The sequence below is a fragment of the Globicephala melas genome, chromosome 1 (genome assembly GCF_963455315.2).
Source record: "Globicephala melas chromosome 1, mGloMel1.2, whole genome shotgun sequence".
NCBI lineage: Eukaryota > Metazoa > Chordata > Mammalia > Artiodactyla > Delphinidae > Globicephala > Globicephala melas.
The window spans coordinates 43,414,713-43,432,151 of record NC_083314.1 but is presented as its reverse complement, the minus strand read 5'-3'; the positions used below and the strand labels follow the sequence as shown (position 1 = coordinate 43,432,151).

General features: G+C 35.7%; 1 protein-coding gene across 3 annotated transcripts in view; it reads left to right on the top strand.

The window, feature by feature from the left end:
* The window catches only part of PLA2G4A (phospholipase A2 group IVA), a 160,124-nt gene that overhangs the window by 127,240 nt on the left and 15,445 nt on the right, over positions 1–17,439 (top strand). For all 3 annotated transcript variants that reach the window (XM_030873016.2, XM_060285693.1, XM_030873022.2), the window contains 2 exons: positions 2,373–2,615; positions 10,023–10,207. In XM_030873016.2, the coding sequence (XP_030728876.1) occupies positions 2,373–2,615; positions 10,023–10,207 (428 nt within the window). The remainder of the gene's footprint in view (positions 1–2,372; positions 2,616–10,022; positions 10,208–17,439) is intronic.

The window sequence follows — 17,439 nt, the reverse complement described above, 5'->3', positions numbered from 1 at the left end:
TTTAAATTGAGATGTTTGTTTTCTTATTGATGAGTTTTAAAAGTTCTTTGTATATTTTGGGTAACAGTCCATTATCAGATGTCTTTTTTTTTTTTTTTTAATTTTGGGGAGGATGAGCAGTTAACAGTTTTGTTAAACAATGTTTTACTTTGAGCAGAATTCTTTTTTCTTATTATCTTTTTTTTTTAATTGAAGGGTTAATCAATTCTCTTTCTTTTTTGGCCACCCCACACGGCTTGTGGGATCTCAGTTCCTTGACCAGGGATTGAACGTGGGCCATGGCAGTGAAAGCCTGGAATCCTAACTACTAGGCCATCAGGGATCTCCCCAGATGTGTCTTTTGCAAATATTTTCTCCTAGTCTGTGGCTTGTTTTCTCCTTCTCTTGATGCCCCTTCATTTTTAGTCACGTGATTTTGAACAAGGTCTTTAGGCATTTTCAACTTTAGTTTTTTTCAAATCTGTGCTGGCATCATTTTACCTGCTCTCACAAAATTGCTGTAATCATCAAATTAGCAAGTGCATACAAAGGGTTTTAAGTTGTAAAGGGCTAATAAATAGAAATTTACTATTAGAATTTTAGCTAATAAGCAATAGATATGATTTATCTGTTGACTTTTGGGTTCGTCCCACAAATGATGTCATTTCCAAATACATCATAAGGAAAGCAGATCCACTGGTGGTATAGAAGTGGGATAAATTTAATAATAATAATAATAACAACAACAACAGTGATGATGAAGAAGAAGAAGAAAAAGAGGAGGGAGCTCCAAACCTTTGGAAAATAATTAAATGTCTTATTCACATCCTGTGTAACTAAGATTATAAATCATTCATTTTAAAGCCTGATTCATTCTATTGAAAGATTTTCTTTGTTATACTTGGCATGAGAAAAATGTGGGAGTAGAAAAGATTGTATATTTGTTTTTTCATGACTAGGCAATCATCTGGATTGTTTATTGAGAGAAAGATCCCTCCATTTACTGAGCTCAGTTAAGCTAATCTTTTGAAGATAGAAATCAATATTTAGTTTGGTCTTATGGGTGTTTAGTTACCATTTATTGAAAATTATGAAGTTCGAACATAGATTCTTTTTTTCTTCTCTCCACACACACACACACCTACACATATAGATTTATATATGCATATATATTTATATCCAGGGTTCCCAGAAATCTGAACAGAAGGGATTTAGGTAGGGGGGATTGTACTCTACCACACAGTGTTCTTAGATTCGAGTTATGAATGAATAATATTGATGATGAGGATTATGACTCTGCTGCTATTACAACTATTTCTACTACCAGCTAGTGTTTGTTGATAATTTAACGTGGGCTTAAATTTTTCTAAGAAACTTACATGAATGCATTAACTTAGTTTATCCTCACAACAACCCTATGAGGTTTACTGATGAGGAAATGAAGACTGAGAAGGGTCAACTAACTAGTAAACAATGGAGAGAGGATTGGAACCAGGGTAGTCTGGTTCTGGAGCCACTGCTCTAAATAACTACACAATGCGGCTTCCCAGTAGTAGTGATGAGTGCATAGATTTTAAGGAAAAATCATTGAAAACGGCTTCTTTTGGAAGATTCCTGAATTTTAACACATTTTAAAACATATGTTTAATTTACAGACTTTTGTTTTTTGTTTTTTGTTTTTGCGGTACGCGGGCCTCTCACTGTTGTGGCCTCTCCCGTTGCGGAGCACAGGCTCCGGACGCGCAGGCTCACCGGCCATGGCTCACGGGCCTAGCCGCTCCGCGGCATGCGAGATCTTCCCAGACCGGGGAACGAACCCGTGTCCCCTGCATCGGCAGGCAGACTCTCAACCACTGCACCACCAGGGAAGCCCTAATTTACAGACTTTTAAACCCCAAACTTTATAAGCAAGAATGAAATGACCGTTCAGAGGGCAAATATATGTTGAATCCTTCAGTTGTCTGCTCTCAGTCTGCATGATTTCTGGATGTTTATTAAACAGGACAGGGAAGGAAACTTGGGAAAGGAAGGGGATTAGCTACTGTGGATATTCCCTCCGTGTGTGTGTGTGTGTGTGTGTGTGTGTGTAGCCAGGGAAAAGAAGGAAAAGAATTGGGGAAAGGGAAGAACAGAAGTTTCTCTGGAAATTAAAGAATAGGCCAAGCAACACTGCCAAGAATACAGCCTTTAGACTGACTACCGGTAAACAGTACAGTAAGAATAAGTTAAGAACAAAAATGATTAACGGAAATATTTACTATAATTTACACAAATGTTTGTTGAATCAAAAGCTGTGGAGCTTCATCATTAATGTTAACATTCCATTGCCCAAAGATCTTTTTCGTTATTATGGATTTTTGGAATCTGTATAATGATCTTTTCTTTTTCTTTAGGCACTGAAAATGAAGAAGCAGAAAGGGAATATCAAAATGATAATCAAGCAAGTTGGGTCCAACGTATGATAATGGCCTTGGTGAGTGACTCAGCTTTGTTTAATACCAGAGAAGGACGAGCTGGGAAGGTGCACAACTTCATGCTGGGCTTGAATCTCAATACATCCTATCCGATGTCTCCTTTGAGAGACTTTACCACCCAGGAGTCCTTGGAGGAAGATGAATTGGATGCAGCTGTAGCAGGTAAGTACACAAAATGTAATCCATGGACGCTAATTCAGGAGATCTTTCTTCCTTCTCTGGGGAGGAGCATTTTAATTATTAATAGTAATTAATTTACAATCAAATTTTAAAACATGCATTGAATGTATGAAGGGCTCTGAGTTGTTTTTTTGGAAGAAGAAATACATTGGGCAGGAAATGACATCGTCATGTCAGCATAAACAGTTTTCATTGAAATATTGAGGGGGGCTTTGCTCCCCTCTATATTGGTCAAGGTTCACTCACAGCAAACAGGAAACCCTCTCCCTTGTTTAAGCAAAAGAGGTTTAAAGTAGGTGCTTACGAAATTGTTCCAGGGCTTGGAGGAGCAAGCTCCAGTCTGAGCATCTAGGAATGACTGCAAAAACACTTCAGGATCACCGCAACAAACGCCCCCCACAACGATGCTTGGCAGTAGAAATAGCAGAAACGTAGCCTCTGTCTCATTTCCCCCTTCAGATCTCACGTGGGTGTTTCTCCTTGGCAGAGGATAGGTCTCAGCAGATCCAGAGTTGGGAGGGAATCTGGGACACATGGTCCTCAGCCTGTCTCTCCAGTGCAGAGCAGTAATGTGTGCCCCCTAGGGGTGTAAGTGGAGTTGAGTTCGCCCATCTGCAGTGTCCCTTCCAGCTCTCTGAAAGGTTAGGTAACTTTCTTAAGGCCACTTAAGAACCTCATAAGAACCCACTCACTTTCAGGTGTGTCACTTAACCAAACTCAAGAATACTTGCCTTGATTCTTCAGTTCCATGCATGTTCCAAATTAAAAGGTAAATTTGTCTTGGTGACTAATCACTACATAATTCTCTTTCTTATAATGCACCTATAGCATCTTAAATTTTTTCTACTTCTTCATACCATCTTTTTCCCCTTAACCGCCCAAATGTCATTTCTCAATCATTTCTGCCTAAGAACATTGACAGGAGAGGAGGCTATGAGAATGTAAATAGAAAATTTTCCAAAAAACTTTCTACTACTGTTTAAGGATTCTACCTATAAAAATTAGACGTGGCTTTAGATCTTATTATTGTTTAGGTAATGCTGTTTCTGTTTGTTGCTTGAGCTTAAGGGAAATTGCAGAAACAAAAGTTACCCCTGTTTTTTAAACAACAGGAGTAGAAACTCACTATATTTTGCATTATGTTTGTGGAATCAAAGTCTAGGACATGATTATATACCTGCAATGCAAACCCTTTCATATCAACTATAATAGAAGTCTATTTGTGATAAAGTCAGTGTCTCTTTTTAAATTCATCCAAAATAAAAACACTTGACCATACAATCAGTGATGTTATTTTTTGTGTGTTACTTATGATTTAACTTATTGCTATTACAATACCAATTAAATGTATCTTCTTTAGAAACAGGCTTTATGGATGAATTATGATGGGCTTAAACAAACAAACAAACAAAAAACTCAGCCTTATAGAGCGTTTAGGACTAGAAAGAATCATTAGTTATTTTACTCCATAGAAAAGGAAGATCAAAGAAGATAGCATCATGTTTACCTAGAATTCCTCAACTGAGCTAGAATTAGAACACTTGAATAGGCTTCTTGACATTGCTCAGAAGCCTTTCCCTTCTGCTCACTCTCTTCCTCATAGCCCTTGGTTTTATCAGTCATCGTCTTGCTGATGTAAAAATGGAAGTTTCCTTGTGTGTACTTATTACATCTGTTTTATTTTATTACTTTGATCACAATACCAAGCATAGCTCCTTCTGTGGTTTGCACAGCACAAGTTCTGCACTAGACATTTTAACAGCTTCCTGGTGCTTTTGCAATAGTTTATGTAGATTTGGAGGTGTTAGTGTTGCTTGGAAAAATACAATGCTCAGTTAAATTTGAATTTCAATTTATAAATATATATATATATAAATATATATATATATAGAGAGAGAGAGAGAGAGAATATAAGTATGCCCTTTATAACATCATTTGGGACATCCTTGTATAAAAATTGTTTGCTATTTATCTGAAATATAAATTTAACTGGACATCCTACATTTTTATTAGATATATTTGGTACCCTTAGGAAGTCTGCCTCTTTCATTATTCTCAGTGTATGTCAGATTGTTCTTCATTTCCATCTTTCTTCTCTCCTTTGTTCCTTCTTGCACTGCCACAGTATTTACAGAGCTCCTTCAATGTGTGTGGCACTAGGGATCCAGTTGTCCACAAGACATGCAGTACTTGCCTCATGAAGATTAAAATCATTTCATGACCCTTCCTTGAAAATTTGATTCTTGGAGGGACTTATATACTTTATTTAACAATGATAGAAAAGTACAGTAAAACTAAAAGCCAGCAACTCTGATCCTGATGGAACACTGATCCTGATGCAATTGTAAGTCCCCGAGGATGCATGATCTTCATTTGCCCTCTCTCTAGTGCTTGGAGGATAATAGCTGTGCATCACCTTATCTGACTTCTTTATTCGGTGCCTTTTGAAAAAAGAGTCAGAGACAGTTTTCATAAAATGACATGAAGAGATAGAAAATATTAATCATCCTAAAACATGATATTACACAGGTTGAATATTTCTTTTGTTGAGCTATTTTGAAATGTTCTAACCTAAAATTGTTTTAGATTAATGAGCTTCAGAAGGAACTTTAAATATTATTTCTCAGTGTGTATCTCATTAAATTATACTTCAGTCACTTTATATTTATCCGATTGAAAAAACGTATACAGCATATTGACTTTAGTCAAAAATCCAGTTCGGTGAGTGACAAGTTCATTCAGGTTTGTTGCTTATGAACCAACATTGCTAAAAATGACTGCACTTTAGACTGAATATACTGAATTGATTAGTGCTTTTCAGACAAAGCCCTTACGAAAATAGACTCTGTTTATCTCCCTCTGGTTATTTCCAAATTTTAGAATAAAACTATATGTTTGAAATGAAATGTTAAAAGGTTTATCATAAAATATTATCAATGTTGTTCACAAAATCGTCATTAAAACTTTTATTTATTATACAGTTAAAATACCACAATTCAAACATTAATTAAGGTTATTTCTCTTTTATTTTTAGAGATTTTTAAAAATCTTATCTAGATATTGTGTTGGGAAAAATCTTACATTTAGTTTACTAATTTGTTTGTATGGATTTTGTTTATACAGATTAAAATTCGAGCATTTTAGAATAATCTCTCAACCTAAAATGAGAAAAAGTTAGTGTATTACTTTTGTGCCTATTGTTTCACCTTGCAGACCATCTTTTGAAAACAAGAGAAATAAGATGAAGAAATTCCCCTCATTTTTTTACTTCAAAATAGTTGTATACCTGTGGAAACTAATTCTGGAGAAGCTACTCATTAGTTACATGACTTCTTTCCTGTTTACTTTTGTGTTTATATTATTTACTGTGACATACACCATCTGGAATTAGAAATCAAGACATGAGTTCATTTAGGCCAGAGTTCAAAACACAAACATCCAAATATTTGTACATTATAAATTGAATCTGTGTGATGATTAACTCATTCACAGGTTGGGAAACCATGTAAACTTTAATTTACGGGAGGATGTTCTTTCATAGGGGCGTTCATCAAACTTTCTATGACGTTTTAGTAGATATTAATAAATCGGGTTCAAGTTCAAATAAATTTGGAAAAAGTTAACAACTCCATCCCCCTCTTCACAATGCCATGGGATACCCTAATGAGTTTGAGAAATCCTACTTAAAGATGCCTCAAGTATAGTACTTTAAAAGCAGCTTCACTTGCATTTGAATCCCAGCTGTGTCATTTATTAGCTGGACAGTCCTGAGCCATTACTTAGCGTAACCTCGGCTAACAACAATCGAAAAGTAGAGTGAAACTAAAAACTAGCAACCTGATCCTGATGGACCCGTAGGTTAGTGAGGAAGCAACAATCTTCAATGTTTACTCCAATGGTTGACTTATAAAATAGAAACAATTGTTACCTATCTTATAGAGTTACTGTCAGAATTAAGTAGCATCTCCACTAAAAAGTACTATTAGTCCAAGGCATAGTAAGGAAAATAGGGAACATGCATTATAATTTGTTATTATTTTAAGTTGTTGAATCTTGTGTTTCTCAAACCTATTCGATCATGGAGCTCTTAATTTGCATATAGAATATCTGTTAATATCTTGCAAAACTATTTTTTTTTTACAACACAATTAAGAAACATTGCTTCCTGTCAGTTTATATGGAAGGTTGGAACCATGGTGTTTAGCTACATGCTAGAGCTGGGAATTGGTCCACATGATGATTTTTCTTTCAAATGTAATCTTGGATTTAAAACAGGAAAAAGGAGACTATCAGCTTCATGATGAGAAGGGGGAACTCAAACAGAATAGGAAAGAAATAGTCTGTTTCTGGTTAATCTTTTAGCTAAAATTTAAAGCATCAGTTTATAAAACCAGAGAAAAATATTTGTGAATTATCATTGTACTTTATTATTTTAGGGAAAATCATGTCACTGTAAAAAAAATTCCCATTAATGTGTTTTTAATTTTTTATGCTTAATTGTGATAAAATACACATATCAATGTGGTTTTCATGATTGATAGATGCATGTGTAGATTGCCTCTATACACTGTAGTTATTGCTTTTTTTTTAAGATTTTTTTTTTGATGGACCATTTTTTTAAAGTCTTTATTGAATTTGTTACAACACTGCTTCTGTTCTGTGTTTTGGTTTTTTGGCTGTGAGGCATATGGGATCTTAGCTCCCCTACCAGGGATAGAAACTGCACCCACTGCATTGGAAGGCAAAGTCTTAACCACTGGACCACCAGGGAAATCCCCAGTTATTGTTTTTTAAATTACCCATTTCAAACCCTTTTAGTCTTATGGCTGTTCCACTTTCTGAAGTAACAGTGTGACACTGTGTAGGGTTTAGACTTCCTGGACCTGGCTTGGAAACTTGACTCTCACAGTGTGAAACTGAACCTCTTAGGGCCTCATTTCCTTATCTTTAAAATGATACTAATAATACCTCCTTTGTCTTCTGAGGAGTTTTCTAAGGATGATAAATCTTATATATGAAATTTCTAATAGATTATAGATACTCAAAATAAAGCTGCTTTTAGGAGAAATAAAAGTACCCAAATATAAATTTCTAGCTTATTAGTAAAATATTTTAAAACTAATATAAGATAAAGATTCATAATTTTTCACCTTTTTAAAAAGCTCTCATATGTAATTTTTAAACAATAAAAATTTCAGAGGAATAGATGTTACAGTTGGGTTTGACTATATATATATATAATATATATATTTCAATTTTATAATTCTTAAGTTTCAGGTTCTGTGATAGATAGATATTTAGAATTCTGGCTGGTGGCAAAGTTCATTGTCACTACATAGATACTTGATAAGAAAATAGAATTAACCTGAAGGTAATTATTTAAAGAATGGTATCTCTGCTCGCTCCTTTTTGGCCTAGGCATTCACCCTGGACATAGCAAGACTTTTTTTTTCTTTTTTAACTTGACCTGCCTTTTCATTCAGTTACATTACCTTATTCTTGTCTAACACCCCCATCCCCCATTGTTTCTTGGTTTTCTTTTTTAGCATATTTGTTTTTCATCTAAGACCGTTTTTTCACATCTTCCTACTTTCCTTCAGTACACATCACCTCAGATGTAAACTCTTTTCCACTTTATTTACAAACATCTCTAGTAAATGTTTCTAACACTCCTTTGTTATTCAGTATTTTAGAGATGAGAAATTTGTATAGATATGAGAGAAGAAAACAGTGACTGTTAACTAGAGAAACTTGTAAGGATATTAATGTTTTCTTAAGTAACTAAACCAAAGTCTAATTGAGAACTGTTTCAATTCACATTGAATAAGCGTCCTGGCTAATTGTCTCATTGGTGTTTTAGTTTCAGCTTCTAGTGATGATGAGGACTGTGGATTTTAATCAGACATTAAGAATTTAAAGATTTACTTTCCTCTTTGATCTCTTGTTCTTACAATGTAGTGATAAAATCGACTGTGAGAGAATTATAATCAGCATCATTCTTATTTAGAAATATATGGAGGGAATTAACATGTGATGGGTTTCTATCATGTACTGAACATGTTCCTGGGTAATAGGTATTAACTACATTTTATAGGTGATTTTATAAGCACAGGTTGCTCTGATCCTCTAGTTTTTGTTGTTTCCTCTATGAAAATTGCTCACCAATGGAATTTAAAATCTGGCTCAGAGGTCATAATGCATGTCTAGCATGAGCACCTTCCCTCTATCCTACTGTAATAAACCTCCCTCTTGAGCTTTGCTGCCCTTCTTTCTAACAGAACAAGTGGGAACAGGTGTGAGGACAAGGGGACAGAACAAAATAATTGCATGTCATTTCATTCAGCTCAAATCAATTTAATTCTGATCACATTTCTTTCTCCTAGGGAGAGGATTAGAATCACCACACTTACATGCGAACAGCAACATGTTATCAATATTATTTGTTCATAAAACTAATGATTTCTAGCCCCTGCTTTCCTTCAGATCCCTTGCCATCTCATCCTACTCTCCTCTTAAGTTGTAGCCACACTGTACTTCTTCAAACATACCACTCCTTACTCTGCCTTGGGGCCTTTGCTCTAGTTCTTCCCTCTCCCTGGAAAAAAATACCACCCCCTCCAAATCCTTAGATGGCCAGTTCTCTCCTATGAATCTGGTCTCAAAGTCTTCTCAGAGAGGTCTCTCCTGACTACCTACCTGAAGTTCCTCCTTATCCCATTACCCTCTATTATTTCCTTCATTGCATTTATCACTGCCCGAACCATCTTTTAATATATTTGTTGACTGATTTACCAGCAGTGTGCTCTATTGGAGCAGAGTTTGCATCTCTCTTGTTCAGCACCTGGAGGAGGGCCTGAAGAGTAGCAGACAATGCATGTTTGCTGAATGTGTCAGCTGGATTATTCTCTTAGACTCCCATCACCTAGAGAGATGCTGTGTGGGATCCCTTCAGACTCTGCCACTCCCAAGTTGTGTCATTTAAGAGATGAATTTAATGTATTTCATCCTCCATTTCTAGATATCCTCTATCTCACGTCTGTTCTAAGACTTAAGCAAGATAATGCACGGGGAAATGTTTTTCAACAGTAAAGATCTATGTAATGGGAAGTAATGCTACGACAGGGATCATGGCGCACAGGGTAGAGTTACTACTAGGGCCTGAGCCTTGCTTGCACTTTCCATGTATCATCCCACTTAATCCTCACAGCAGCCTTGTTGATAGAATCTTTTATTCTGATATTACAGAGGAAGAAACCAGAAGTCTCCAAGCCCTGAGGGCCTAACCATAGGGAATTCATCTCACACGTTTACATAACAAATACTTTTAATATCCTAAATAATGTTAAATGATTGTTTAATTCCTTCTTTTCTTTTCTATCCTTTTTAAAGATCCTGATGAATTTGAACGGATATATGAGCCTCTGGATGTCAAAAGTAAAAAGATTCATGTGGTGGACAGTGGCCTCACATTTAACCTGCCATACCCCTTGATCCTGAGACCTCAAAGAGGAGTTGATCTCATCATCTCCTTTGACTTTTCTGCAAGGCCAAGTGACTCCAGTCCTCCCTTCAAGGTAAGGAGAATTTATGTCGCATTCCATTGTCTGCCACATTCTTTTGCATTGCCTTGTAGCTACCTTAGTCCTCCCAATTTCTTATCCCTTTAGCCTATTTTCTACATTATTTTCAGTAATATTTCCAAAACACAGATGTGATTCAGTCTCTTCCCTGCTTAAAAAAACTCTTAAATGACTTCCCATGACCCTTGTTCAAGTTCATAGTCCTGAGCAGGACAAGAATGATGCACCATATCTAAAGTTCATGAAGAAAATTAGGCTGAAATTTGGGAGTTAGCAGGTGAAAGGTAAGTAAAATGGTGCACGGGGAGTGTATACTATGAGAAGAGAAGAGGACGTAAAATAGTATCTTGATGATCCAACAATAATATCAGGGGAAAAGGACAAAAACCAAGGAAATGTGCAGTGTTATAAAACCAAGTCAAGATATTTAACAACAGGAAGTCTTCGGTGAAAAGCAGTTTCAATAGGGTTGAGAGGGCAGAAGTCATACTGCAGTAATTGGAGGGTTAAGCGGAAGTTAAGAAAATGGAGACAATTCTATAAACTGTCCAGGGAAGAAGGAGATGGACTATATCTGCAAGAGGATGTGGAGAATAAGAAAATGGTGTGTGTGGAGGGGTGCGTCGGAGGTACTTCGAGTGTGTTCAAATGTTTCGATGGTTAGGACTCATGAATGAAGAAATGTTATTGGAGAATGGACAGATGACATACATGATAGAGTTACACCCCTGGGAAGGTTACAGGGGTAGGGAGTGGAAGGGAGATACAAAAATACAGGTGGAGAGGAGTCTGGAAATGTCCGTATTGGGACAAAAGAGAAGGGGGGAAATTATGGCTGTGGATGGAGGTTAGCTGTTAGGCACTGAGAAGGGAAGATGGGAAAGTACTCACCTGATAACTTCTAACTTTTAGAATAATTAGGAGTCAGCATTATCTTTTGAGGGTGAGAGAATGGAGGAAGTGGAGTCTGCCTATATGAAGAAACGAGGAAAAGTTCTGACTAGGGCAATGTAGAAGGATTGCTGGGCAGCACTCAAGTGAGACCACGAATGTTATTTGTTCCTTTTGCCTCAAACTTTCTTTAGATGCAGCTCACATGTTACCTTTCTTGACCTCCACAGGTATAGTTTTAGTACAAAGGACTTAGTCAATTCTTCTAACACAGCGATTTTCATGTTCTACTGTCCATATTTGTTTACATCATATTGCTTCCACTGTCTGTGAACTCCCTGGGAACTAGAACACTCATTGTGTGTGTGTGTGTGTGTGTGTGTGCGTTTTAATCATTTGGTTCTAATTGCTTTGTAAGTGCTAGCCCAAATTATGAGTATGTAGGACAGTTTTTGTGGGTGAATGAATGAAATGCTGTAATAGATATAAAGTTATTGTTCCCATTTCATAGATTAAGAAATGGAAACTCACAGAAATTAAGTGAAATAGTTCATGATCTCCCAGCCAGGAAGAGTCAGTGATAACCCAGGTCCTCGGACATCTGTTTTCCTTTATATTGTACATGATTAAACTGTTCTTAAGACTAATAATGGTTATAACTCTTTAATATATATATAAACCTCATATTTTATTTTTATTTGTTTATTTTTTAAAAATTTTTTGGCCATGCCGCAGGGCATGTGGGATCTTAGTTCCCTGACCAGTGATCAAACCCACGCTCCCTGCAGTGGAAGTGCAGTCTTAACCACTGAATGGCCAGGGGAAGTCCCCTAAACCTCATATTTTAAAAGTGCTTTCATAGTTTACCTTTTTTGAGGCAGTTAGTGGTATTCAGACAAAGAAACAAGGATTGATGAGATAAGAAATCTCATCACATCAACAAATTAAATAAGATAATGGGTGAAAAGAGCATAGCTCAGGATCTGGCTAGGAAAGTGGTAGTTAAGAAGTAGTCAAGTTGGACCAAATTCTAAGGCTCCAGAATGAAAATGTAATGTTCTTCTCTTTTCACTAGCTGCCTCCTTTGTACACCCCTGCGCTGTGTGCTCTGTGCTGTGCACAGCAGTTAATGGTAACACATAGTTTTTTTTTTATAACTATGTAATATCTTTGTTTATTTTTTAAATTTATTTTTATTTATTTATTTTATTTTTGGCTGCATTGGGTCTTCTTTGTTGAGCGCGGGCTTCCTCTAGTTGCAGCTAGCAGGGGCTACTCTTCACTGCGGTGCACAGGCTTCTCATTGCAGTGGCTTCTCTTGTTGCAGAGCACGGGCTCTAGGTGCGCAGTCGTCAGTAGTTGTGGCACGAGGGCTCAGTAGTTGTGGCTCACAGGCTGTAGAGCGCAGGCTCAGTAGTTGTGTTGCATGGACCTAGTTGCTCCGCAGCATGTGGGAATCTTCCCGGACCAGGGCTCGAACCTGTTTCCCCTGCATTGGCAGGCGGATTCTTAACCACTGAGCCACCAAGGAAGCCCAAAATATGGTTCTTGATCTTGATAAAATTTTAGCTTTTGGTAGGGGGGAAGACTTTTATACACGAAGTCATTTGGAAGGAAGTTAAGTAACTTATTGTTAAATAGTTACTTGGGTTTATATAACTAGGTGTATTCTAGGAGATCCATACAAAAATAGATTGGTGTGTCCTGGAGTAGATGAACAGGAAAATAAATGAAATAGGATGAAAATGGCACAGAAATGGCAATGAGCACATCTGAGGAGTGATCTGATTAGAGTGATAGATATTACACTCCCGTTAGGAATTTACAGTTGGATGATAGCCAACAGACAATCAATGAAGCGTTTCCAGCAGACAACTGACTTCATGAAATTGGAATTTTAGCATGATTAATATGATAATGGAAAGTAGGATGAATTGGAGGATGGAGAACAAGAGATTAAAATTAAGAGAGATTTACTGTAATGCAAGCATAGGACAGTGCAGTACTGAACCAGGGCAGGTGACTGTGAAAAACCAAGAGCAGGATTTGATGACCCATGAGCAGCAATGGCAGGTTCGTTTCAATGGATGACGCTACCATGATAGTTTAGAAGCTCATTCTGGTGGTAAGAGAAGCTGATTATTCATTTCACCAATGGGAGTGTAAAATGTCAAAGCCATCATTTTATATATGAATCAGAGCTCCACTACATTAATGAACTGATATTGGAAGAAGGTTTTAGAATATTACTTTGTACCTCTAAAAAGAACCATTGTACTTTGTCTAGTTTTTAAACATACTTTGATTCACTATTTCCAATTAAGAAGAATACTTGTAAAAAATTTGGAAATTTGGAATATACATCAAGTGCTCCTGCTATTCATAGACAATGGCTACTGATACTTTGGTTTTTACTTTTTTTCTCTCTTCACTGTGTGCGTGCGTGCATGTGTGTGTGTTTATCAACACTAGGGTCATATATTTTTGCTTCTTTCTACTTAAAGTTACATTGTGAGCATTTTACTATGCCATTAAATATTTTAAAAAACATAATTTTAAGCACAGCATGATATCTTTATATGTGGTTATGCATGAATTTATTTAACGATGCTCTCTTTTCACCGTTTAGGTTATTGCTATCTTGTCACCTTTTTCCTCTAATGATCATCCTTGTGCATGAGTCTTTAATCACACTTTTTATTATTTCTTTAGTTGGCTTCTTAGATATTTATTAGTTAAGATTTTTAATAAGTACTTCCAGATCACTTTCCAAAAAATCTGCACCATTTTACATTACTATATTAGATTGTACATGCAAGCCCTTGTTTTACACAGCTTTGCTGGCATGAAAAAAATATTACAGCTGTGCATGCTAATAGATGTGCTTTAGAATTATTTTGTCAGTTCCTTACATCCTACCCCTCTTCCTCATATATGAATATGTACTTTAACTATTGGTTAAATTGGTTATTGGTTAATATATCCCTTAACTAACCTTTAACTATCCTTTAACTACTGGTTTAGTATAGCATGAAGCCTATAATTCTGGAATGAATCAGAGACTTAATATAAAGGAAACTGCAATATATTATATGTAATACATTTTTTCCTCCAAAAATGAACTTCAGGAAATTCAAAGTGAACAAAATGAACTTTTCAGGCTCATTTGGAATACTGAAAATGATTTTTTAAACTTATGAGTGTTGTTATATAGAGTGTCATTATAATAATATTCATTTCAATATGGATCTAAAAGATTACTCATCTATAATTTTTAAATTAATAAAAATATACTATTAATGCTAAAGTAGAATAGTTATTTTAGGTATAATATTGTAAGGTTTAAAAATTGAATCTACATCAAAGTTTTTGATAGAAGAGGAGAAGCTCCAATGCAATACCTGGATATAAGCAATATGATTTTATTAAGGTGATTAAATAGTGAATAATTTTCTATTTTTGAGACTAAAATATCGATACCATTTGAAATTAAAGAGTAGAGCAAAAAATTAGAACCGTTAACTTTATTTCATAAGCATTTCATAAGTATAGTTAAATCTCAGATTTTGTCAGGGAGATAGAGAATGATGGATATCATGGCTTTTGATAAAGGCAACAAAGTTCATATTGTATTTTATAACTGGCCTTGAAAGGTCATGACGTCAATGTCAGTGATACTGGAGTTTTTTTTGTTTTTTTCTTAGATTAGTGGGCACACACCCTAATAATAGTCCAAATATAAAGAGCCTCATGACTCTAAATAGTGTTATTAAATGATTTAAGAAAAACAGCTCCGTGATTCATTTTGTCAAGTTTCTTTTTGTTAACCATTTAGTAACTTAGACATATGCTATCCAAATTCATTTTACCAGTAGGATCCATCCAGGGAAAATTTTAATAGGATTTATCTTTAATTTTGATCATAAAAATAAGCCAGGGTCTTCATATTCAAGTCTGCAAAATAAACAGACTAAATTTAAGGGGGAAATAATTTTGGATGTCTTGAGGAGAAAACAAGGAATATAGGGAAATTTAGTTTACTACTGGAGAGTTTTGTCCTTTACCTTACAAAATTTTATGGAGAATAATAGATTTGGGTTGCTATGCCATAAATTGTTATTTTATATTATGTTGCTGTATATTGGACATAAATCTCACTGTTTTTCAGGCCTTTTAAAATGCTCAATGACCAGAAGCCAGAACTATGCATTCATTCTCTTAAAAGAGAAAGAAAGGGGAATTCCCTGGCAGTCCAGTGGTTAGGATGCCGCACTCTCACTGCCGAGGGCCCAGGTTCGATCCCTGGTCGGGGAACTAAGATCCCACAAGCTGTGTGGCACAGCCAAAAAAATAAAATAAAATAATAAATAAATAAAAATAAAAGGAAAGAAGGAAGGAGAGGAGGCAATGAAGGAAGGAGAAAAAGAAGAGAGAAGCAAGGAAAATTTTAAATGAGCCAGTCTTTATAAATTATAGAAGCAATATATCTAAATTAACTTTATCTCCCTATATTTTCATTCAAGGTCAAAATTTCATTTACCCACAAATAACACAGAAAAAGAATCTGTATTTTTCCACACTAACTTGATTTATTTATTGACCTTATGGCATGATCCTTGGTTTAGAACCTCTGTATATGATGTACTTATGGTTTTTAGGTTGGATGAAACCAGCATGGCCAAACCAATCCAAGTGTTAGCTCTGTGGGCGTCAGTCCACCATGTCTGATGAAAGGAACTGCATGTTATTAAATTAAGCATTTACAGATTTACCTCTTGTGTTAGTTTCCTGGGGCTGCAGTAACAAATTACCACAAACATGGTGGCTTAAAACAACAGAAGTGTATTCTCTCACAGTTCTGGAGGCCAGAAATCGAGATCAAGGTGTCCTCAGGGCCACACTCCCTCCAAAAGCTCTACAGGAGAATTCTTCCTTGCCTTTTCCAGTTTCTAGTAACTCCAGGCTTTCCTTGGCTTGTGGCTGTATAACTCCAATCTCAGCCCCTGTCTTCCTATGGCCTTCTCCTCTGCGTGTGTGTTCTTGTAAGAACATGTGTCTTTGGATTTATGGCTCACTCAGCTAATCCACAATGATCTCATCTCCATACCCTTAATTACATTTGCAAAAACCCCTTCTCCAAATGAGGTTGCCTTCACAGGTCTTGGGGGTTGAGGGCATGGACTTGTCTTTTGGAGGGCCACCATTCAACCCATTACACCTGTATTGGTCATGGAGGATCAGATGCCTTGTGATAAGGAGATATACCCAACATTAATTTCTCCTTACATATTTTGGTGAATGTATAGTAACCTCTTAGTGAAAAAGAACTAAGGAGAAGTACAAAGTGCTCTGTAAATTCTATACACTGTTAGATATAGAAAATTATTTCATGTCTATTGCATTATAAAGCCTTGGAACCTAATATAATACATTTTTTGGAAGTGGGAATGACCATAACCACAAAATAATGAATTCTAAATTGTTGTTTATATTCATTGTATCTTATACAATTGTTGCTTCAATAATTTTTAAAAATTCTGTAAACTTATTTACACAATTATACTCCATACCTCTCCCCAATCAAAAAATAGATTTTGAATAATGATAAATATCTTAGAAAACACATAGCCTAGGTTTATACAGAAAAAAAACCCTCATTTCCTCTAGAGAAAAGCTAATTTATTATACATATATAAATTTAATTTAAGTATATATTTATTTACATATATAAATAAATAAAATGGCATATATATGCCATTAACACTATAGTTTGAATATATTTCTATGTTATTTAGATTGTTTTTCCTATCTTTCAAGATGTTTTAGTACTTAAAAATGAGCACAAATATCTTACAAAGTATCACTTGGAAGGACACTATCAAGTTTTTATCTCCACAGAAAATCATTTTAGTTAGTACTACGTGAATTTACCATGAATTAGCCTGTGGAAATCTGAACTGTCTGAGGTGTCAAACAATAACCAAAATGGATGGTTAGAACACAGTTCTGGCATATTGCTGTAATTTGTGGAGCAGCAATTTTTTTGCTCACTGCATTCTTCTAAAATACTCTTTTCAAACTCGTCTGCTCTACTTATAGTTGTGTCATTGTTTCTTAGCCATTACAGACAGAGAAACAAGACATCAGAGAGGAGATGGCTTTTCCATCCTGTAATCACTGCCTTTATAGTCATCAGTTTTTAATCTTTTCCATGTCAGGATCATATAAGGAAAGGGAAAGTTTCTATCACTTCCTGATTCCAGCGTAAAATATTTATCTAAAAATAGCTCGGTCTTTTACCTCACACAATTCCCCTTTTCCTCTTTCTCCACACA